Below are 24,733 nucleotides of genomic sequence, written 5' to 3' on the forward strand. Positions count from 1 at the left end.
CTTTGTACCTTTATTTATACAGAAAATCCCAATTTAGAACAAGGTCTCTTTTTCAATGGTGCCCTGTGTTACAACAATCCAAATAATTACATACCGAGCAGAAATGATATACATTTGTTATACAGCTGAAGTCGGAAGTGTACATACACTTAGGTTGGAGTCTCTAAAACTTGTTTTTCAACCACTCCACAAATTTCTTGTTTACAAACTATAGTTTTGGCAAGTGGGTTAGGACATCTACTTTGTTTAGGACTCATGTAATTTTTTCAACAATTGTTTACAGACAGATTACCTCACTTATAACTCATTACCTCACTTATAACTTACTTTGGTGCGAAAAATGCACATCAATCCCAGAACAACAGCAAAGGACCTTGTGATGATGCTGGAGGAAACAGGTACAAAAGTATCTATGTGCACAGTTAAATGAGTCCTATATCGACATAACCTGAAAGTCCACTCAGCAAGGAAGATGCGACTGCTCCAAAACCATCATAAAAAAAGCCTAACTACGGTTTGCAACTGCACATGGGGACAAAGATTGTACTTTTTGGAGAAATGTCCTCTGGTCTGATGAAACAAAAATAGAACTGTTTGGCCATAATGACCATTGTTATGTTAGGAGGAAAAAGGGGGAGGCTTGCAAGCCGAAAAAAACACCATCCCAACCGGGATGCACGGGGGTGGCAGCATCATGTTTGTGGGGGTGCTTTGCTGCAGGAGGGACTGGTGCACTTCACATAATAGATCGCATCATGAGGGAGGAAAATGAAGCAACATCTCAAGGAATCAGTCAGGAAGTTTAAGCTTGGTCGCAAATGGGTCTTCCAAATAGACAATGACCCCAAGCATACTTCCAAAGTTGTGGTAAAATGGCTTAAGGACAACAAAGTCAAGGTATTGGAGTGGCCATCACAAAGCCCTGACCTCAATCCTATAGACTATTTGAAAAAGTGTGTGAGAGCAAGGAGGCCTACAAACCTGACTCAGTTACACCAGCTCTGTCAGGAGGAATGGGCCAAAATTCATCCAACTTATTGTGGGAAGCTTGTGGAAGGCTTCATGAAACGTTTGACTCAAGTTAAACAATTTAAAGGCAATGCCACCAAATACTAATTGAGTGTATGTAAACTACTGACCCACTGGGAATGTGAAAGAAATAAAAGCTGAAATAAATCACTCTCCACTATTATTCTGACAATTTCACAATCTTAAAATAAAGTGGTGATCCTAACTGACCTACAACAGGGATTTTTTACAAGGAATAAATGTCAGGAATTGTGAAAAACTGAGTTTAAATGTATTTCGCTAAAGTGTATGTAAACTTCTGACTTCAACTGTTTATTTATATTTGTTGTCTCATAAAATATGAATTATATGTAATTGCACACAATTATTTGATCAATTGCAATTAGTGTAAACCAAAAGTTTCACCTTGACTCGTCTTTAGGATAAGTTTTACCATGTGGGGTGAATCACTTTCTACACTTGAAATTCTTAATTGGAGAACATGAACAAACTTGTCTGTTTGTAATTTCAGGGAAGTAAAATTATTAGCAAGGATACAGCTTTGTACATGTTTTACTTCACTTAACGGGCACGCAATGGAAATACATTTGCAACAGCGGACAGGTTAGGCCTCCCCGTTTCAGTTTGTTTTTCTTTCCGTTTCGTGCCTAATGAACACAACCTTGTAGATTGATCAGTATGTTGTGTTTGGAGAGACCTTAACCGATGGGACATTAATTATCATTTTGTTCTCACTGTGATTAAAGTATTTTCGGGTAGCTTTGTGTTCCTTTTCATAGCTTTGCTTGCAGCTTCCTGCGTACTGTGCCCATGATGTTCCCTGAAGGATTGTCCAATGGCAGAAGAACCTTGAAGGAAAAGGCAATGCGTTAACTAGATATTCAACCCATAGTGAGCAACCAATAATGATAAAGTTGTTAAATCATAGAAATGCTGCCAACTGTTGTAGTAATAGTTGTAAAATCACACTTTTTTCAAAGTTTCCCATAATACAATTTAGTGTAAAAAAAGTTGAAATAGAGGAAGAACGCATAACAAATAATTTTCTTTTCATCTCTTCCTTAAAGGCAGGTCAAGGAGAAGCATCTACTCGAAGCAACAGGCCATCTGAGTATCTCTCTGGTTGCAACTCACTTCATTGTTATTGGTGAGACCCATTTTCGTCATGTCAATGGTGAAATAATGTTGGTTAGGCATGACTATCTCAATCTCTTCAATCTGAAACAGACATACACAGTAACACTTAGTGTTTTGAAACAAGGGCCCATATTCTTAAAGCGTCTCTGAGTAGGAGTGCTGATCTAGGTTTCCCCTTTTTGATCATAATGATTGATATTGCTTGGACGGGGAGAATCTGATCCCACATCAGCACTCCTACTCTGAGATTCTTTATGAATGTTTTATTTATTTCCACCAAGGAAAAACAAGTGATGGACAATACCACCATTTTTTTTAAATACTTGTGCAGGTGTGGTTGGAAGCCAAATAACAAATCCTAGTAATTATAAATGTATAAATGAATTGATCAGTAATCACGAAAAAAAAACTCTATTCGTTTAGTTTAAAAGTGTGTATGCATGTGTGCATGTGAGTGTGTGAGAGTTAGGCTATATACTGTCCCTAAACTAGAGGAAGAGGGAAGATAGGCTTTATCAGCATGCAGTTTGCCACTCTAGCTTCAGTCAGAGTCAGATTAAAAGGGACGTTACAAGCCAAAATACAAAATTGACAGTGTTTTCAGACCTCAAAAGTAGCCTAATGTCAAGATGACAGATCCCTCGACATCAGTTGTGTAGATCTAGCTATATGCCTAAATGAACAGAAAAGATAAGCCACACATATCTACAAATTACACCGTGCTTATATTTTCCATTCCATTTTTGATTGTGGCATATCGTTTACATTGCTATGATCTATAAAACAGATGGCCTAGGACATGGATTACTCTCAACAGAACACTACTACTTTAAAGGTTTGTGTCCATCATGTTGGACATAAAGTGACTTCTTGTTTATTCTGCGTGAACCTACCTCAGGCACCCTATCCAGGACTATGACCTGTGTGTCGTAGAGGGTTTTCTGCACAGAGGGTGAGTACTCTCCACGATCGTATGGGCCAGCAAACTTCTCAATTATTGTCTCCTTGACAGAGTTCCTGCAAAAAAAAGAGTAGAATATTGAATATTTCTCCAAGCTTATCAGTTTGTTCATTATTTCACAAGTTGGAGCCGTGCATGGCCACTCAGTCATGGGTGAACAGGGAGCACGAATCCTTGTGGGGCCCACGGTGTTGAGGATCAGTGAAGTGGAGGTGCTGTTTCCTACCTTCAACACCTGGGGGCGGCCCGTCAGAAAGTCCAGGACCCAGTTGCACAGGGCTGGGTTTAAACCCAGGGCCCCGAGCTTAGTGATGAGCTTGGAGGGTACTATGGTGTTGAAGGCTGAGCTATAGTCAATGAACAGCATTCTGACGTAGGTATTCCACTTGTCCAGATGGGATAGGTCAGTGTGCAGTGCGATGGAGATTGCATCGTCTGTGGATCTATTGGGGCGGTAAGCAAATTAAAGTGGGGCTAGGGAGTACATGAACAATGGTGGACATCTTGGAGACAGTGCGGACAGCAAACAGGGAAAGGGAGAGATTGAATATGTCCGTAAAAACTCCAGCAAGCTAATCTGCGCATGCTCTGAAAACGTGGCTAGGGATGCCGTCTGGCCCGGCAGCCTTGCGAGGGTTAACACGCTTGAATGTCTTACTCACGTTGGCCACGGAGAACGACTGGACATAGGAGGAGAGTTTTGGATGGCAAGGGTTGCTACACATGGGAGGAGATTCTGGCGGGAAAGTATCGCCTCCCATGGGAACAGGTGGAGGCAGCTAGGAGAGCAGAGGCAGCCGGAGAGAAGAACCGGTGATACGAGGGAACACGGCTGGCAAGGAAGCCCGAGAGCCAGCCCCAAAAATGTATTGGGGGGGCACACAGGAAGTATGGCGAAGCCAGGTAGGAGACCTGCGCCAACTTCCTGTGCTTACCGGAGGGCGAGAGAGACCGGGCAGGCACTGTGTTATGCGGTGGAGCGCACGGTGTCCCCAGTGCGGGTGCATAGCCCGGTGCGGTACATACCAGCTCCTCGTATCGGCCGGGCTAGAGTGGGCATCGAGCCAGGGTCCATGAAGCCGGCTCTACGCATCTGGTCTCCAGTGCAACTCCTTGGGCCGGCATACATGGCACCAGCCTTACGCATGGTGTCCCCGGTTCACCGGCAGGTGTCATTAGTTGTCTCTGATTGAGAATCATACTTAGGTAGCCTGGGTTTCACTGTTTGTTTGTGGTTGATTGTCTATGTTAGTTGCTTGTGTCAGCACAGTCCTCATGATAGCTTCAAGGTCGTTATTTGTTTATTGTTTTTGTACAGTTTATTTTGTGTTTTTCGTCATCTATTAAATGATGCATTCACACCACGCTGCGCTTTGGTCCGCTTCTTACGACGATCGTGACAGTGAATCAGAGTATGTTACAGTCCCGGATGACTTTCTGGAAGGAGATCCTCAGCCTGAGCTTGTCTACTTTATTGTCCAGAGACTGAACATTAGCGAGTAATATACTCGGAAGTGGTGAATGGTGTGGACGCCTCCTGAATTGTACTAGAAGTCCACTCCAAATACCTCTTCTCTGCCGGTGGCGTCTTGGCGCAGCCTCTGGGGTAAGTTCAATTGCCCTGGGGGGTACGAACAAATGATCCAATTCGGGAAAGTTGTATTCCTGGTCGCAATGCTGGTGAGTTACCGCCGCTCTGATATCCAAAAGTTATTTCCGTCTGTATGTAAATAACACAAAAAAACTTTGTGCTAATAATGTATTTTTTTTTTAAATACTGCAAAGTTGCTTAGGAGCTAGAAGCAGAGATGCCATGTCTGTCGACGTCACCCTACAGCTTACTTTTGTTTCAAAGTAGATTTGTTTAAGAGTACCAAGAATCCCTCTGTGTGACCCTGATTTAGCCCACTGCAGTAAAAGGTTAAATCGACAGCTTTGTTTCCAACGTGTAAATGATATCTGTTTTACATATCACAGGTGTTAGGTCAAGAGTATTATGGGGCACTATGTACAGTATTAAATGAAATTAACTGTTCTCTTACACAGGTTATTAACTCAGGGAATTACCATGCATTGTCAAAGTTGACATTTTGGACCTTGTTGTAGCGCCACCTGGCGTAGACAGAGGTACAGAAACACCTGTCCTTGGCCTCCTGTAGAGTGGTGAAGCGGTCTCGGAAGAAGCCCTCGAAGCCAGACTGAGTGGTCTTCAGCACCTTCATGTTTTTCACGCCACTGTGAAGAATAGGGCTCTCTGTGAGGGAAGGGCACAGAGGTAAAGACCAGGGTTGTGTTCATTGGAGCAAACAACAAATGTTTTAAAGCATTTTGCAATGGAAAATGAAAATCCCTGTTTCTAATTTGTATTTTATTTTCCATGATTGAGTCTTTGATTGAAGAAATTGAGATAAAACTGTCCAGTTTGAGTGTTTGTTGCAGCTCGTTCCAGTCGCTAACTGCAGTGAACTGAAATGAGGAGCGACCCAGTGTGTGCTTTGGGGAGCTTTAACAGAATGTGACTGGGTGTTGTATGTGGAGGATGAGGGCTGCAGTAGTTCTCAGATAGGGGTTGTGAGGCCAGAGATGGCCAGAATACAGAGGAGTAGAGTGCAGTGACATGTCCTATGAGGAGCATTGGTGGCAAATCTGATGGCAGAATGGTAAAGAAGATCTAGACGCTCGAGAGCACGCTTACCTGCCGGTCTATGAATTCTGATTAAATGAGTAGTAAACAGACTGTGTGTGTAACAGTTGTTAAAGTACTGGGTGAATTTCACCAGGTTCAATATACTAATATGTCATGTTGATTTGTTATCATGCATGCCTGCATCCTGGGAGTAGGGGAGTGGGTACTTACGTTATGCCCTGCGTGCTCGTGTTCAAATCATTTTGATGCACTATGAGAGGTAGGCACGCTTTTTCTGTCGTCTTCAGAAAAGTTTGATTCTTTTAAGCACAAAGTCATACACACAGTGTTTTGTTCATGAATAATGTTGTATATTTAGAGGTTACTCATAAGTGGATTGTATTGTTAAGATGCACTTGTAATTGTACTTTTTAGGATGATATCAACATTCTGAATTCAACATGTGGGTAATAGCTAGCTAAGGTATTAGCATGTGTATGTGTGAACGATGGCTAGCTCCTCGAACGATCCCAGTCCCTTGTATTGTGCATCTGTTGTAGAAAGAGGCGACGATTCTCAGAACATATGTTGTCTACAAATGTTTTATTTTCTTTTGGATGCAGATGCAGGATGCAGAGAGTTTTAATCAAGCAGAATTCTATCGGATCTCCAAAGTCCACGTCAATAGTCTCAATCAACCACACACAACACAGAGTTACAGCGGTGCAGTACAGCACCGGTTACATTGGTGCCTTCTAGACCCGGATTCAGCTCAATCACCGCGGTGCTGCTGCTCTAGAGACTAATTATGTCATTGAGGTACTCTTGCCACCTTGTGGCAAAACGTGGAACTGCAGCCTTTTCTTTCCTGTTTATTTTTATTCTGACAACGATGTATTAACTAACATAGAAGTGTGGTCATCAACAGACATTTTAACGTAACACTAGTGGTTTAGTGTTATGGCATCTTATAATGGTGATGAACCCAAATTCACTGCTGGGAGGGGGAGGTGTTTCTCATACTCTGATCAAACCCCTGTAAAGCATGTAGCTGCAGGAGGTTCCCCCATGTTTTGCTCTACAAAAAAATGTGGATGAAATCCCTTCATCTAGTGTTAATCCAAACGCCCCTGTAGATGGTCTAGCTGAGCCGGTCACTCAGCTAGCCCGGGAAATAGGGAGCTCCATTAGGGAAGAACTACAGAGTGGCAGGTCCAGTACTTATGAGCCACCAGTAAGTACAGAAAAGATAAGTGATCATCATTCAGAGTCAGTAGGATATGTGGACCTCAGTAAAATTAAGTTCATCATGCAATCAGACATAAAGGAACCTCCACCATATAGAGGAGATGGTACAGACAAATGCTCCATTCATGAATGGGAGGAGTCGATGAGAATATACTTGAGGAGGAAGGGATGTCCTGTTGGGGAACAATCAGATGAGATGATTAGTCAATTATCTGGCAAAGCAAGAGACATGGTAAAGATACATTTACCAAATGAGACAAGAAGAAGCCAGAGATTATATTTGACATTCTGAAACAGAATTTCAGCGAATTGGCCTATTCATGCATGCCTTTGGCTGATTTTTAAATTACTAAACCTGTACCCGGAGAGGCTGTTACAGAGTATTGGGTTCGATTGAACAAGGCCGTAGATGTCGCTGACGAGGGCCTTAAGAGACAAGGTAAGAAGATTGACAGCTCCAACTCCGATGTCGTTAGGATGTTTCTAACATACTGCCCTGACCCCAAACTGGCAGCAGTATTCCAATACAAGTCTGCTGAGAAATGGCCTGCGAGTGAAGTACAGGAGAGAATCTTTGAACATGAACGCCGCAGGAAGGCCACTGTGTGTGAATCTACCCCTCTATCCTCAAAGCAAGTAACAGTACATCCCCAGATAACTCAGTTTGAAGGCGGGGTCAATGCTTGTGCGTGCAGTGACACTTCTCTCACATCAAGTGCCAAACAAGATGGGCCGAGTGCAGGTATCGAGAGACTCATTCACCTGCTTGAATGTACCTTAGAGAAGAGCATACCACCCGTTATACTTTCACAGACACAGGCCAAGGCACCATCTTTCCCTGCCCAACCCTTCAGGCGTAGGGAATGCAGGGTTTGTGGCTTAACAGATCACTCCACTGTGATGCACTGTAGACATGAGAACCTGTGCCTCTGGTGCTTTTCGCCAGATCATTGGAAGTCAAATTGTCCAACACAAGGGGAACGCTATGGTGGTGAGAGACGCCCACCACAACAGCAGAGAAACTCACTACCACAGCAGTAACCGTTAAACTGACATGCCCACAGGTGAAGGTGGAAATGTGGGTGTTCAACTGTCTACCCCCAAGAAAGAATCCGATGATCGAGAAAACATATGAGATTTTGTGCTCTGATGCGAAAGAAGGAGAGAAAATTGTTATGTTAGGTTCACAAGAGGTTGAGGCTTTTTCAGATTTGTTTTACACCTCTGTGTCTGTACATGGGAAAGTGCAGCTTAAGGGCATGCTTGACACTGGGTCTATGGCCTGTACATTGAGTGAACATGCAGAGGAGAGACTTTTGGAAGCAGGTGCCCTTCCTCAGCATTAACAGACTCCTACAGAGTTAGTGGGGTGTGGGGGGAAGAAGACCTCAACAAAGTGTTTCTATGATTTGGAGATGCAAATCTATGGATTGATGTTAAAGTGCCCACCCTGGTTGTTCCTGGACAGCGTGATGATCTCATCCTGGGATCGAATGTCATTAAGCATCTATTGCATGAGATGAAAGGCACTGACGAGTACTGGAAGCTCATCAACAACATGGATGGCCAGACCCACTCAACAGAGAGTGAGAAGTTTCTGCAGATGATGACAAGTGTCACAAGATGGAAGGGACAGCAAGTCGGTGGCAAGATTGGGACAGTGAAGCTCACTCAAGCTGTGACTCTTTCGCCCAAGACTGAACACTTAGTTTGAGGTAAACTTCCTAAAAATGTGGCATTGTCTCCAGGCAGCACTGTAATAGTCAAGCCTACCAGGTCAAAGGTCATGCCCAGAAACATACTTGTGGGTAGAGTTACTACACCCATGTGGGGAGATGGCTGGGTCCCTTTAAAGGTAGTAAACTATCCTGACAAACATCTCACCCTAAGACGTAACATGAAGCTTGCCGATATGTCTACATGCTTGGCTGTTGAGGATGCAACAATCTTTCAGGGCCTTCATGAAGTGAGGAAAACCCCAATGGAACAGAACCAGGATGACAATGGCTGCCACAATCTGAAACAAAGACTGTCTGATCTAGGATTAGTAGACATTGACATTAATGGATTCCAGGTAACTGACCAGTGGAAGGAGAAGCTTGTGAATACCATCACAAAATATGAAGACATCTTCTCAAGACATAATCTGGACTGTGGAGAAGCCAGGGGTTATGTTCACCGTATCCACCTGGTTGATGAGACCTTTCCGGCTACCATACAGAAGAGTTCCACCTGCTCATTACCTGAAGCTGAGGAAGGTATTGACAGATATGGAAGAAGTACATCTTATACGCAAGTGGGTTAGTGAGTATGCCTCCCCTTTAGTCATGGTATGGAAGAAAGACGGGAGTCTGAGGTTATGCACTGACTTCAGGTGGATGAATGCACGAACGGTGAAGGACGCTCATCCCCTTCCTCATCGAGCAGATTGCCTTGCAGTGCCTTTTTCAGCACCATGGACTTCAGGATTTTATAACATTCCAGTTCATGAAGAGGACAAGAAGTACACCGCCTTTACCACATCGATGGGACTTTATGAGTACAATCGCATGCCACAAGGTCTGTGTAACAGCCCGACCTCTTTCATGAGAATGATGTTAAGTATATTTGGGCACCTCAATTTCTCAAATCTCCTTTGTTACCTAGATGACTTGGTCTTTGCACCCACCGAGGAACAGGCTCTACAGCGACTTGAAGTTGTGTTTAGCTGTCTAAGAGCCAACAATCTCAAACTAGCACCCAAGAAATGCCACTTCCTACGAAGAACAGTGAAATTCCTCGGACATATCATTAAAGAGGACGGTGTGTGTGTCAGTGGATCCTGAAAAGGTGGAGACCATTCCCAAGATGAGCCAAGCTCAGCTGATGGAGGCAGACGGATGCCCTCCCTCTCCTCGGAGGCTGAAATCCTTCTTGGGTATGGTATTATATTACCAGCACTTCATTCCTGACTGTTCCGCCATAGCCAGACCTTTGTTTGCACTCAGTGGGGGTCAAAAGAGAAGAGGAAGAGATGGAAGGGCCACAGGGCTATTTCCCGGAAGCTGACGCTATCGGATTGGACTGAGGAGTGTGTCGTTGCATTCCAGAAGCTGAAGGATGCTCTTTTGAATTGTGTCATGCTAGCTCACCCTGATTTCGAGAGGCCATTCATTCTCTTCACTGACGCTTCCTTGGATGGTCTTGGGGCTGTGCTTTGTCAAGTGCCTGAAGGTGAAGATAAGGCAAGGCCCATAGCATTCGCGAGCAAGACCTGAGTAAGTCGTAGAGAAGGTATCCGGCACTTGAATTTCTAGCACTGAAATGGAGTGTGTGTGAGAAATTCAGTCACTGGCTTAAGGGGCACGAGTTCACTGTCTGGACAGATAGTAACCCGTTAACTTTTTATGGCTGGGGGCAGTATTGTGTAGCTTGGATGAATAAGTTCCCCAAACTAAACGGCCTGCTCCTCAGTCTCAGTTGCTAATACATGCATATTATTATTAGTATTGGATAGAAAACACTCTAAAGTTTCCAAGACTGTCAAAATATTGTCTGTGAGTATAATATAACTGATATTGCAGGCGAAACCCTGAGGAAAATCAAACCAGGAAGTGGCTTCTATGTTCCATAGCCTGCCTTTGCTCCATTTACAGGGATATCAACCAGATTCCTTTTCCTATCGCTTCCTCAAGATGTCAACAGTCTTTAAACATAGTTTCAGGCTTTTATTTTGAAAAATGAGCAAGAAAGATAACATCGCGTCATTGTATGGCCGGGTGCCAGCAGTGTTTTGTATGCGTAACAGAGTTTGGCCACCATTGCCTTTCCCTCTCCGACTGAAAAAGACAGTTGCGGTTGATATATTATCGATTATATATTTTAAAAACAACCTGAGGATTGATTATAAAAAAAAATTGGCATGTTTCTGTGGACATTACGGATACTATTTGGAATTTGTCTGCGTTGTCATAACCGCTCTTTCCTGTGGATTTCTGAACATAACGCGCCAAACAAACAGGTATTTTGGATATAGAAATAATCTTTATGGAACAAAGGAACATTTGTGTAACTGGGAGTCTCGTGAGTGAAAACATCCGAAGATCAAAGGTAAACAATTAATTTGATTGCTTTTCTGATTTTCGTGACCAAGCTACTTGATGCTAGGTGTACATAATGTTTTGTTGGGCGATGAATAAACTTACACAAATGCATGGATTGCTTTCGCTGTAAAGCATATTTTCTAAATCTGACACGACAGGTGGATTAACAAAAGGCTAAGCTGTGTTTTGCTATATTGCACTTGTGATTTCATGAATATAAATATTTTTTGTAATATTATTTGAATGTGGCGCTATGCAATTCAGCGGTTGTTGATGACAATTATCGCGTTAACGGGATGGCAGCCATAAGAAGTTTTAACGTACATCATGACAAACCCAAGCTGGACGCTTGTGAGAACAGATGGGTTGCCAAGCTGACACTGTACAACTTCGATTTGAAGCGTATCCCAGGCAGCAAGAATACAGTAGCAGATGCACTGAGCTGCGACCCCTTCGCAGTGACTGTCCCGCAAAGACTGGTGAGGGAGTCCTACCTAGCACTTCTGAATGAGGCTGTTGGGACGTTGAATGATGATGTCCAATATGCCTTCCGTTGGGCTTCTTATCCCCAGGAGATAACCTCCTTGACCACTGCTGAAGTGAAGGCTATATGTCTGCTACATATCGACTGAGAATATTCAACGTAGACGCATGAAATCCAACTTGGTTCCAACACCCAACGGCTGCTTTCTCCTGGCATTGACACTTTGCCTGAACTCTCGCACGAGGAACTTCGAGATCTTCAGCTGCAAGACTCTGACTTCCAAGGTCATCCCTTTTGTCTTCAATAAGAAATGGCCCACCAGACGAGATCGATACAATGTTTCTTCTAAAGTGTTGTTGCTGATGAAACAGTGGGACAGCTTGATTCTAAGAGAGGGAGTTCTGTATCGTGTCATTAAGGAGAGTCACACAAACCGGAGAAGGTTCCAGTATGTCTTGCCAGAGGTGTTGAGACTCAAAGCGATGACTGGCATTCACGACCTTGCAGGATATCAAGGCCAAGCTAGAACTCTAGCTCTGGCCAGACAGAGGTTTTTCTGGCCTGCAATGGAGAGCGACATCAAGGAGTATGTGTGCTGCTGCCAGAGATGGGTTCTAGCAAAGACTCAAGAGCCAGCGGCTAGAGCTCAGTTAGAGAGCATCAAAACTTGCTCTCCCATGAATTGGTGTGTTTGGATTTTTGGACAGCGGAAGACAGTAAGACGAATTCAGTTGATGTTCTGGTGGTGACTGACCACTTCACTAAACTTGCCCATGCATGGCCATGCAGAAACCAGACAGCCAAGCAAGTAGCTCGTAAACTGTGGGATCATGTCTTCTGTGTCTACGGATTTGCTTCAAGGATCCATACTGATCAGGGTGAAAATTTAGAGAGCGAGCTAATAGCAGAACTGCTTAAGCTCTCCGGTATCCAAAAGTCAAGAACCACGGCATATCACCCAATGGGGAATGGAGAAACTGAACGCTTCAACAGGACTTTTAGGTAGCATGCTCAGGAGTCTGCCCTTGAAAACCAAAGAACATTGGCCTGAACAAATCCAGTCATTGACATTTGCCTACAATGCCACTGTTCACGAGACTACAGGCTATGCTCCATTCTTTGTGTCCCTCGGCTACCAGTGGATGTTATGTTCCGCAATGTTTTGGACAACTCCAGTGTTGTGGATTGCAACAAGTATGTGCGAGACTCTGATCACTGGGCTGAAGGAAGCTATGAGTGTTGCCCCAAAGGCACACTGACAAGCAACAGAGACGACAAGGTCGGGAGTATGAAAAGCGGGTTAAAGGCATCAGGTTGTCCATGCAGGATCGTGTCCTCATCGCCAACAAGGGTGAAAGGGGCCGCCGCAAGTTGGCTGACAAGTGGAACCCCGAGATTTTCACAGTGACTTCAGTCAATCGACAAACCCACACGTAAATAATTCAAGACCGTTACGGCAGAGAGAAAGTTGTTTCCTGCCATTTGAAATTGATGATTCAGTGCACTTCAATGACAGTGATGCTGCAGGGCTTTCAATCAATGTAGATGCAGGAGAGGTCACCCACTCTGGCGATGGACTGGACAGGGAAGACATGGAGGACTCTGGGGAGGAAAGTGCATCTCGGCTGGCAGAAGATTCAAGTGATTACCCCGAGCTCTGGACATCGGATGGAAAGTCAGAACCAGAAGAACCTTGTTTGCTTGAGGAAAATGACCGCACCTCTGAGATCCTGGAGATGATTCCTTCAAAACCCTCCGCTGATCAATGATCTAAGGCTAGAGCCACTGTTAGTCAACATGGCCCCTAGCCCAGTGGCAGGTCGTACAAGTGCGGGGAGGGTAGTTAACAACCCCCCCCCCCCAGTGCAAGTTTAACATAGTACAGAGATATGATTTAGTACAGAATTACCGTTTTTTTAAGGCTAAGAATGTAGGTATAGTGTAAGAGGCACTATGCATCTAGGGACAGCATCTAGCTGTGATATTTGAACTGCCATCCAGTGACCTCTCCAGAGGAGCATTGTGGTTGTTGTATACTAGCTACCTAGCTAGTATTGGCTGGCATTCATGATAGCTAGCTTAATTGGACAAGTATAGATTGTACCTCCCTGTTTTACTCAGTTTCAGAGCATTTTCTTCGGTTTGGTGCCTAATGAATATGACGTTGCTTTTAGGTTCACCACTCATCATACAAAGTAAACCTTCATACATTTTAACTTCATAAAGATTTGAAAATAAGTTGTCCATGTGCTAAAGGTAGATCCTGATGGTAAGATATCTTTCACATAGCTGTGTTCTAGTATGTAAAGTGATGTTATTAGCTCACTAGTTCTATGTGCTTGAAATAAGGCATTACGGTACTGTGACATTTTCATTCAATCTTGAGTATGTCTGTGACCATTATTAGCTCACCATTATGATTCTGTTCGACTTCACAGAAGCGCCAGGATTCAGGGCTGTAGATGAATGCATGTACATGCTCGACACCATTCTGTGCAAGAAAGACGAGCCTCATTCATTAAATGCATCACTATTAAATGTCACTTAATCCAAGTATACCTTTACAGAGTACACACAGGGCTCACATCCAATAGCTTATCTATATCAAACAACTTCCTTCTCCCCTCGAAAAGTGTCCCTGCAGAGCTGAAGGGACTGAAGTGTTGGCGGTATGGGGAAATCGCAACCTATTTCACACCCCAATAGACTAAATGTTGATCGCACCCTAATGCTTTCACTTATCTAAACCCTTAAGTTGTATGAGGGCAAGTCCTCAAAGAAAGGCATTGTGTTTTGGATTTTGAATCCAGCCTTATTCTACTGTACCTTCTCCAGTCTCCTCCATGGTGCCTCCTCAATCTTCACGTTTACCCTGGTCACATGTTTGAAAGCTGTCAGGAAATGTTTGCTGATGTCCATGGCGAACTGCTCTATGGTCAAAACCTAAACAAAACACAAACTTAGTATCACTGAGGTGTCCTGTATTAAAGTCAATTGGAAAGACATAAATATATGAAATTAGATTTAGCCTATCTTTCCATTTCAAGTGAGACTGATGCATTTTTTGTTGAATTTACACAACAGAGTATGAGACATGCTAGCATGGTGGAACCTCTTAGAAATATTGGCGTGGCAATCAGGCTGGTTCCAGGTTAGAGAAATGCACTCATCTTGACATTAGACCACCCTTTAGGGGTGTCTAACAAACTGATATTGAAGTGAACTATATCACCAAGTCATTTTGGCTACCCATTCCATTTGCAGTGCTTTTATTCATTCAGCCATCTACTTTTCAGATGATAATAGCTGTCTTCCCAAACCTTTAAACTCTTTCTACATATCTGGTGTGAGTGCACAACCACGTACTCCCTTCAGCTTAGCCAGTGCATGGACAGTGTTCTTGACAGTGTCAGTAGGGATGATGTCCGAGTTGTCACCGGTCAAGTAGTCCTTGCGGGACTTGAGGGTGAGCTCCACATTAGCCGTCAGCTCAGTGATGTAGTGGTGAGTTCCCTCTCGTCTGATGAACAGCACCTTGACCAGATTCTTGCCATAGCCGGTCCGCACAAACTCCACATTCTACAGAAACGTCAGAACATTGGGGTTGGTTGCACAAAGTGCTGTGACAGTGATAATGATAATTATACATTTAATTGAATTATACATTTAATTTAATTAATCGCTTTTCATTACAAGAAGAATCTCAAATATGCTTTTAAAACAAAACTGAAGTTGGTGCAACTTCCGACGCGCATTTACTGTGAACACTGAGGCTGTACTCGCTTTAGGTCACAGCCAAGTGACTATTTGATCATAAAGTAGACCCACCAAAGTGGCCTACCATCAAAGACTTTTGAAAAAAACATGCAGGACTTGACATTAACCTGTCTATCCACTTGTCCTACAGACAAGGTGACTGAAAATGTTGTGTTGTTTGATACAAGAAACCACTTTACGAAATAAAAATCATTATTATTACCTTACCATTATTAGAGAGAAACAGACAAATTATGCTACCCCCTGCTTATTGGCTACTTAGCTTATTGAAGACATAAAAAGCTCTTTACCTGATTTGCTTTTCAAAGATGGCTAGAAATGCACACATTTTGTAATACTGTAGGAAGAAACCACTCCCCCATTGTTGACTAGAAATGAGCTATAACTGGGCTAATTACTCAGTAACTAGCAAAGAATATGAATAAATGTGCATGTGGCTACAAAGTGCTATAAACACAGTACAGTTCAAAGTGAATGGCACGGATCCATATATGGCAATGGCTATTTGCATATAGGCCTACTGCAGCTCTGATTGGTTATGGCGTGCTGGTCTGTGTAGAGTATGGCCTGAGTCGGGCCTGTCATTGCAATAGAATTGTACTCCAATGTGCTTTGCCTACAAGAAAATGTCTTGCATACTAAGTCGTGCAGATAATAGATCATTTTGTTTTGGTTTGTTACATTGAAAGTGGCTAATATTGCATTGATTCAAACAACATTCCCACAGAAGAGTGAAAGGAGAGAACTCTAGAAAGTTGAGTGAAGTTCAAGCTTCTTTGTGCTGGCTGATATTTCTTCTGTGTGGCAGTCCAAGGGGAGCTGCACAGCTTAGAGGGAACATTGATTGTAACCTATTGCAGCATATCAACAGTGTTACAATTAACTTTTAAACTGTGTATCTAATGTGTAAAGGTACTATTTCTGCCACATTACTATGAAAATATGTTGGATGCATACTAATGTTTATCTACAATCTGTCTGAAGACCCTATATTCCAAGAGATAAAAACCAATCTGATATTTGTGGCATATCAACATGTTATACTGTATTGTGTTATATTGGGCCGGACACTCAAGAAATGTTATTCCATTACTGTTTATTTCTAATTCTCAAAGTAAAAACTCTACGGACACTATGAAAGCTAAAACCAAGTTTATTCTTTCCAGAGGGTCAATGCAGCTGCATTAGACAAAAACATATTCACACAAGCACTGATATTTAACCCTTTCTCCTAGGCTGAGTCTCCTCCTCCACAACTGAACAGCCAATGCATCTCTGTTGCTAGACAGAACCTTAGTGATATCTGTTCTTCCTCACTTCATCTAACCTCTACCCCAAAGTGCTCACTCCTCCCCAACTCAAGGCTGTCATGGTTATTGATACCAGACTGTGCCTCCTCTCCTCCCAGAGGATCCCTGATGGCTAACAGTAACATATCCTGACATCATGTAAATATTATACTTTACCCTCTCTCCCTCAGTGACATAACTAATTATATTTCATATTCTCAGAACCCAACACTACTAAATAGTATATTATAGACTAAAGAAACCGTATAAACCAGTAGGCAACGCTGGTTCTGGAGTGCCGCACGCACTTCATGCTCTTGATTTAACCGACCTGGAAGACCAGGTGTGTTTAATTTAGGCAATCACTGAACTGATCAATTAACTCAGTTGGTCAGGTGTGGTGCCCAGTTGGAACAAAATCCCGCAGTACCTGCGGCACTCCAGGGACAGGGTTGCTTGTATAGACAGTAGAAAGCTATCATAGACAGTAAGAGCTATTTGCACATATTTGCAAATGTTATGGAATGCACCTTTAATACAAATTCCATGAATTATGACAATTATTTAAGGCTTGGTAAAAGTTTAATGGATTTAAGTTTAGGATTAACAAATAGTTTATGTTGAAAGTAACCACCCTATTGCCAGTCAGAGAAAGCGGTTTGGCTCAATGGTCATTGACCCCACACAACAAATACTTAGTATTTATGTTCTGAAGAAATCTAATGGGTCAATGTTAACAAGACAACAAGAATTGCAAACTTGACTTAAGACATACAAACCTAAAAAAAAAAATCTGTACCTGAGTTGAGGTAGTTGCCATGGTGTCTGTGCCTCCTCCAGTCTCCTGATGTCCTGTAGTGTCCTTGTCTGCAGCAAGAGTGGAATTTGGCTATGATGGAGGATTTTGTAAAGAGGGTGGTCTTACCTGTTGTCATTTTAACAGTTACGCAAGTAACTGTCAGTTGACAAATGTTGTCATATCTTTCAATTATCAACCTGTAAGCATTTGCCTTAGAAAAATATATTTATTTGATAACCTGTGGATCAGAATTCTGATCGTTCTCAAGATTATGTTGAGAATTATGTCAAAAACTGTTTTACTAGAAAAGGAATGTTTCAATCAGAAACAATACAAGCTTACATCAGATATAGTGCCTTCAGAATGTATTCACACCCCTTGACTTTTTCCACATTTTGTTGTGTTACTAAGTAGGATTAAACATTTTTGTCAACGATCTACACAAAATACTCTGTCCATGTAGTGGAAAAATTCTGACATTTGTAAAAAATAAATATATAATTACAAATAAAACACTAATGTATCTTGATGACATAAGTATTCAACCCCCTGAGTCAGTGATACAGCTGTGAGTCTTTCTGGGTAAGTCTTGTTCACATTGGCAGTTTGAAATGACTCATCCATTTTTTGGGCATATCTGATTAGAATCTGTTCTTTTTCCTGCAGTCTGAGTACCCCAAAAGCATATGGAATCAGATATTTCAAGCCACAGTTGGGTACAAGTATGATTCCTGGCCATGTGACTTGTGTCTGAACGATCAAATCTGATTTATTTGCACAGAAGTGTTTTTAGACTGTTATTTGGCATATCTTGTTTCTCGCTAGCTACTCTGTTGACAATTTGACAAGAACGTGGTAGCTAACTAGCTCGTTTTGAAAGTTAAATCATCATATCCTTTGAGCCTTTAAAAGTGTTCTTATACTATGATTTTAAACATTCAAAGCAACTGGGAAACGTCCATGTCACCTTAGCTTGCTGCATTACTTCTGAGTGATAGGAAGCTCCAGCACCACCAATCAGCCTACAGCACTGTGCACACACCCACCAATACTATGACAACTAGCATAGCCATGTCAGCAAATGACTGTTGTCTGAACACACACAAATCAGATTTTGAAACTTGTAACTTGCTATTTGGACAGTCAGTAGTCCAAAACGGATTTGAAAAACAAAACTGATTTGCGCATTAAGGCCTTCAGTGTGAACAAGGTTTAAGAACTTCTTAATTCTTCAAGCTCTGTCAAATTAGTTGTTGATCATTGCTAGACAACCATTTGCAGTTCTTACCATATATTTCCAAGGATGCCTGTAACAACCACCCGAGCCACTGCCTGTTCACCCCTCTATCATCCAGAAGGCGAGGTCAGTACAGGTGCATCAAAGCTGGGACCGAGAGACTGAAAAACAGCTTCTATCTCAAGGCCATCAAACTGTTAAAAAGCCATCACTAACATTGAGTGGCTGCTGCCAACATACTTACTCAAATCTCTAGCCACTTTATTAATAAATAATTGGATGTAATAAATGTATCAATAGTCACTTTAAACAATACCACTTAATATAATGTTTACATAGAGTACAGTATATACATATGATATAGTAATGCAGGCTATCATCTACTGAATCTTGCCTATGCTGTTCGGCCACCGCTCATCCATATATTTATATGTACATATTCTTATACATTCCTTTACACTTGTGTGTATAAGGTAGTTTATTAGAAATTGTTAGATATTACTGCACTGTCGGAACTAGAAGCACAAGCATTTCGCTACACTCCCATTAACATCTGCTAACCATGTGTATGTGACCAATACAATTTGATTTGATTTGGATGACACTCCCAGGAATGTCTTACATGATGGGTCATTAGCTTCCCTACAGGTAAGACACTAACATTCACACATCTAGATGGCCGTGCGGGGTGGGTGTGGAGCCAGAGACCGCAGTGGGGTTAAACTGTAAAACCCATTTCCTACATTTGAATATAAAACTTGATTTCATGAAACAAAACTACACTACATTTAGTCTCCTGGAACCTCAGGATGACAAATCAGAGCATATTACTGAATGTAAGTACATTATTTACCTTCAGAGGTGAATGTATCAAACCAGATAAATGTGCTTTGTGTTGTGCACTCTCCTCAAACAATAGCATGGTATTGTTTCACTGTAATAGCTACTGTAAATTGGACACTGCAGTTAGATTAACAATAAATTAAGCTTTCTGCCCATAGAAAACATAACTATGTCACCGTACTTTGGCTGTTGTTTACAATGTCATTCTAGTCACATTATCGCATATTGAGCAATAACTGTCCTGATTTAGGGACACCGATCCACTAGAGTTAAAGCCTGCAGGTATAAAGCTTTATAACTTCTAACAGGGATGTTTAACTGCATCGTAATGCATTTGTCCTGCAGGATTTAAAGGGATACTTCGGGATTTTGACAATGAGGCCCTTTATCTACTTCCCCAGAGGTAGATGAACTTGTGGATATCATTTTTATGTCTTTGTTTCCAGTATGTCGGAAGTTAGAGGTAGATTAACAGGCCAATGCTAACTAGCATTAGCACAATGACTGGAAGTCTATAGGTATCTGCTAACATGTTAGTAAATACTGCATGCAGAACTTGGAGTATTTGTGAAATTATTCTTGCCAATTGTTGACAAACATGCACCTGTTAAGGAACTATATGTGAGAACTATTAGTGCCCCCTGGATCAATGATGCGTTGAAAAATTGGTTCAAAGAAATGATGCAAGAAAGGTGGCAAACAAGTCAGGCTGCTCAGCTAATTGGCTGAAATACTGTCAAATTAGATATTTTGTGACTAAACTTAACAAAAACAATATATATATATATATATATATATATTATATAACCAAATGAAAATAAATGACATTAAAAACCTATGGAAAAAGACTTGAGCACCTTAAACGATATTATGAGCAGAAAACCAAGTTCATTGCCATCGTTCATTGAAGTTGATGGGTAATTTATAACAAAAGTTTGTGGTCATATGCACATCTTTAAAAACATAGGTGCTGGGCTAATAAAGTATACGAGTGACGAACAAGGCCCGCACACTGTTAAAGATCCCAATTCACCGCTTTATTGACAATGTTTCGATCGAAACGGATCTTTGTTAGGTCAAACAAACAAACTGAGTGCTCACATCCCAAAATATACACATTTCACCTCACATGACAATTGACGCATTGTGGGTGCAAAAGCAATTTGTGTATCTCTAATAATTGAATAACACTGAGATGGGTATGTAGTAGTTCCAGAAAATAAGATATACAGTATTTGCAAAATGACCAAGTAGGTGACCTGGAAGGCAAGACAAATCAAAGTGACATATTCAGGTAAGAAATGGTCTGATATCATACTCTTGGTTCAGACCTCTAGGAGACATGGTACACAAATGCTGAATCCAACACAATTCTCTTCTCAATAATATATTATAAGCATCTCACCCCTCCTAGGAGTCTTAACATGTTAATATGTTCAATGCCAATGTTTCTCAAAGAGCTAATGTTGTGATGAGCCTCCATGAAATGTGCAGCCACAGAGTTTCTCTGGTCAAGGGTATAGCCAACCTTTTGATATAGCCAATCATTTCATTGACTATTTTACTAGTAAAGAGGACAAACTGAGAAGTGAAATAACAACATTGAAAGTGAACCATCATATTTGTGTATTGAAGATCTAATAATGAAAGAGAACGACTGCTGTTTTGAATTTGGTTATGTTTGAGTGGAAGAGATAATAATTGTTATCAATCAATAATGATAAGCCAGGTGAGTTTCATGAGGCACAGGTCAGAATGGGTCATTTACAATAAACTGGCCTTAAATATATCTAAAACCAAAAGCATTGTATTTGGTTCAGAGCATTCTCTAGGACCTGGAGTTGTACATAAAGGGTGTGATCATTGGGTAAATTGAAGAGGCTGATCTCCTAGGCATAACATTGGATGGTCAGTTATTATAGTCAATTCACATTGACAAAGTTGTTGTGAAGATGGGGAGAGGTATGTCTATTATAAAAAGATGTTCTGAGTTTTTGAAACAAAGATCAACTGTACTAGTTGTCAGGCTCTGATCATGTCCCATCCATCTGGATTACTGTCCGATAATATGGTCAGGTGCATCAAGAAAGACCTAGCAAAGCTGCGGCTGGCTCAAAACAAAGCAGCATGCCTTGCCCTTAACTGCACACACAGAACTAAGATCAACACCATGCATGCTAGTCTTTCATGGTTCAGGGTTGAGGATAAATTGACTACTTCTCTTCTAGTATTTTTAAGAAACATTTGTGTGTTGAAAATGCCTAACCACTTGGATAATCTATTTGCATACTCTTCAAACAGACATGCATACCCCACCAGACACGCTACTATGGGTTTCTTCACTGAACCCAAACACAAAACAGATGAAATGCATCGCTCAGTTATTATAGAGCAATGTCATCATGGAATGCTATGCTACCAGAGGTTACTCGGGCAAAAAAACAAGTTTAGCTTTAAAAAAAACAGATAGAAAAAACATATTGTATCACAGCGCCTCTCCTATTTCTAAAGATCTAATTAAAACTTTACTGTACAGTGCCTTCAGAAAGTATTCACACCCCTTGACCTTTTCAACATTTTGTTGTGTTATAAAGTGGGATTAAAATTGATTTAATTGTCAACGATCTACACAAAATACTTTACAAATTCTAACATTTGTAAAAGAAAATCATGAATAAAACACAAATAAATCTTGATTAGAAAAGTATTCAACCCCCTGAGTCAATACATGTTAGAATCATCTTTGGCAGCGATTGCTGGGTAAGTCTCTAAGAGCTTTGTACACCTGGATTGTACAATATTTGCAAATTATCCTTTTTAAAATTCTTCAAGCTCTGTCAAGTTGGTTGTTCATCATTTCTAGACAGCCATTTTCAAGTCTTGCCATAGATTTTCAAGCCGATTTAAGTCAAAAATGTAACTAAGCCACTCAGTGGCCACATTCAATGTCGTCTTGGTAATCAACGGCAGTGTATATTTGGCCTTGTGTTTTAGGCTATTGTCCTGCTGAAAGGTGAATTTGTCTCTCAGTGTCTGTTGGAAAGCAGACAGAACCAGGTTTTCCTCTAGGATTTGCCTGTGCTTAGTTCTATTAGCTCTATTTTTATCATTAAAAAAATTCCCTAGCCCTTGCCGATGACAAGCATACCCATAAAATGATGCAACCACCACCACGCTTGAAAATATGAAGAGAGGTACTCAGTGATGTGTTGTATTGGATTTGCCCCAAACATCACACTTTGTATTCAGGACATTAAGCTAATTTCATTGACACATTTTTTGCAGATTTAGTGGCTTATTGCTCACAGGATGCATGTTTCGGAATATGTTTATTCTGAACAGACTACCTTCTTTTCACTCTAACAATTAGGTTAGTATTGTGGAGTAACTACAATGTTGATCCATCCACAGTTTCCTCCTATTACAGCCATTAAACCCTGTAACTGTTTTAAAGTCACCATTGGCCTCGGTGAAATCCCTGAGCGGTTTCCTTAATCTTCGGCAACTGAGTTAGGAAGGACGCCTGTATCTTTGTAGTGACTGGGTGTATTGATACACCATCCAAAGTGTAATGAATAACTTTACCATACTCAAAGGGATATTCAATGTCTGCTTATAGGTACCATTCTTTGCAAGGCATTAGAAAACCTCCCTGGTCTTTGAGGTTGAATCTGTGTTTGAAATTCACTACTTGACTGAGGGACCTTAGAGAAAACTGTATGTGTAGGGTACAGAGATGTGGTAGTCATACAAAAAATCATGTTAACCACTATTATTGCACACAGAGTGAGCTGACGGTGCACAACATGTGATGATTCTTCAGAAGTGAGCAGACCAATATGATTGTAGCATCAGGGGGAGTTGTGGGGCAAAGAGCATCCCTCTGATAGTATTGTTGACTCGGGATTGTTGACTGACTTTGGTAGGAAGCAGACACTCAGGGAGTCTGGTTCAACCACAGTATCGGTTTCCCTGAGAGGGGCTACCTCCACCCCTCTGGCAAAGTGAACTAAGTCACCTTTAACTAAGTCACCTTTAACTAAGGACAGTTCCCCCAAAATAGGTGAGCAAACACAAGTCCTAAGGTCTTGGTACAAAGGTACTCAGCATGCAACAGAAAGACATCTGCTATACTTGCACTCAAACTACCTGGCGAACCCTCCATTACCATCAGCATCTAATTTACATTTTACAAACATTAAAGAGAAAAAACAGAATGTTTGCCTCTGAGTGTGTTCTTGAGCCAAAAGGGGTCCCCTAAAATCCTAAATGAATAGATATGTCTGGAAATGCCTTATTCAGACAGAAAGGGGTACACCTCCCCACGCCCATGTACAAAATAATATATTATTTGTCTCAAAGGATATGTGAGTTTTGTGAGTTAAGAAATGAAATGTATGCGAAGGGTTGGGGAGTAAGTGATTACATGTAATCTGATTACCCCCAAAAAACTAACTGTATTCAGTTATGTTACCAGAAAAAGTATTGTAATCAGATTACAGATAGTTTTGGAAAAGGACATGATTACTTCTTGGATTACTTTGAAATGCAAAAAAATAAAACATTGACACCTTTCTAGTTCTCAATTAAATTAAATTCAGCATTGAAAAATGGTGCAAGTTTAAGTTTGTTCCATCTGAGCGAGTCTAACCACAAGTCAGAGACACTATGATGACACACCAAATGTGTTTGATTAACCCTTTTTTACTTATTCTAATATCTCTTAAGGGGGAAGTAATCAGATTACATTCCTGAGTTTGGGTAATCCAAAGGTTACTGATTACAATTTTAAACATGTAACTAGTAGGGCCATTCCTACAATGCGGCTTTTCTGTCCAAGAAATATTACTTCTTATTTAGTATAAAATATAAGGTCAGATGTCCTTAAAAACACAAAAATATGGATCTTGAAAGGGAATTTAAAGCATTTATTTAAAAAAAAATCTGTGTATGATTGTTATTCCTCAACTTCTACAATAAATGTATGCTATAAAATAATATAATATTGAAAATCTTTCTGCCTTATTTATAGTCCTAGTTAAAAATCTCTCATCAAATATGTTTTTTTCATGATTATTGTATTTATTATTATTGTATTAAACATTCTGAGTCCCTGATATCACTTTCTACCCTGTTAATTTGTAGTAATTCTCCTTTAAGAAAGCAGCCCCTTCCCACAATGACTTCACATTCAGGAAGTGTCCAGTTTTTTGGTGGGAAC

At 41.2% G+C, this 24,733-nt stretch overlaps 1 protein-coding gene across 1 annotated transcript; it reads right to left on the reverse strand.

The window, feature by feature from the left end:
- Positions 1 to 1,565: 1,565 nt before the first annotated feature.
- On the reverse strand, positions 1,566 to 17,548 carry uox (urate oxidase). Its single transcript, XM_024377678.2, has 8 exons — positions 17,433 to 17,548; positions 14,934 to 15,146; positions 14,394 to 14,510; positions 13,980 to 14,058; positions 5,195 to 5,381; positions 3,060 to 3,183; positions 2,164 to 2,247; positions 1,566 to 1,877 (listed from the first exon to the last, which is right to left on the reverse strand). Exons 1-8 carry the CDS (start codon positions 17,451 to 17,453, stop codon positions 1,803 to 1,805), a joined length of 900 nt encoding a protein of 299 aa, XP_024233446.1. The 5' UTR covers positions 17,454 to 17,548; the 3' UTR covers positions 1,566 to 1,802.
- Positions 17,549 to 24,733: the final 7,185 nt, after the last annotated feature.

The sequence above is a fragment of the Oncorhynchus tshawytscha genome, linkage group LG18, assembly GCF_018296145.1.
Source record: "Oncorhynchus tshawytscha isolate Ot180627B linkage group LG18, Otsh_v2.0, whole genome shotgun sequence".
NCBI lineage: Eukaryota > Metazoa > Chordata > Actinopteri > Salmoniformes > Salmonidae > Oncorhynchus > Oncorhynchus tshawytscha.

Bases quoted from the DNA above. Each gene is read 5' to 3' on its own strand.
- uox (XM_024377678.2), bottom strand. From the start codon at position 17,453: ATGGCAACTACCTCAACTCAG. The intron at 15,147-17,432 runs GTACAGATTTTT...ACGTTTCTGTAG, and splicing joins TGGCAACTACCTCAACTCAG to AATGTGGAGTTTGTGCGGAC. The intron at 2,248-3,059 runs GTAGGTTCACGC...TGTCTGTTTCAG, and splicing joins TCCTGGATAGGGTGCCTGAG to ATTGAAGAGATTGAGATAGT.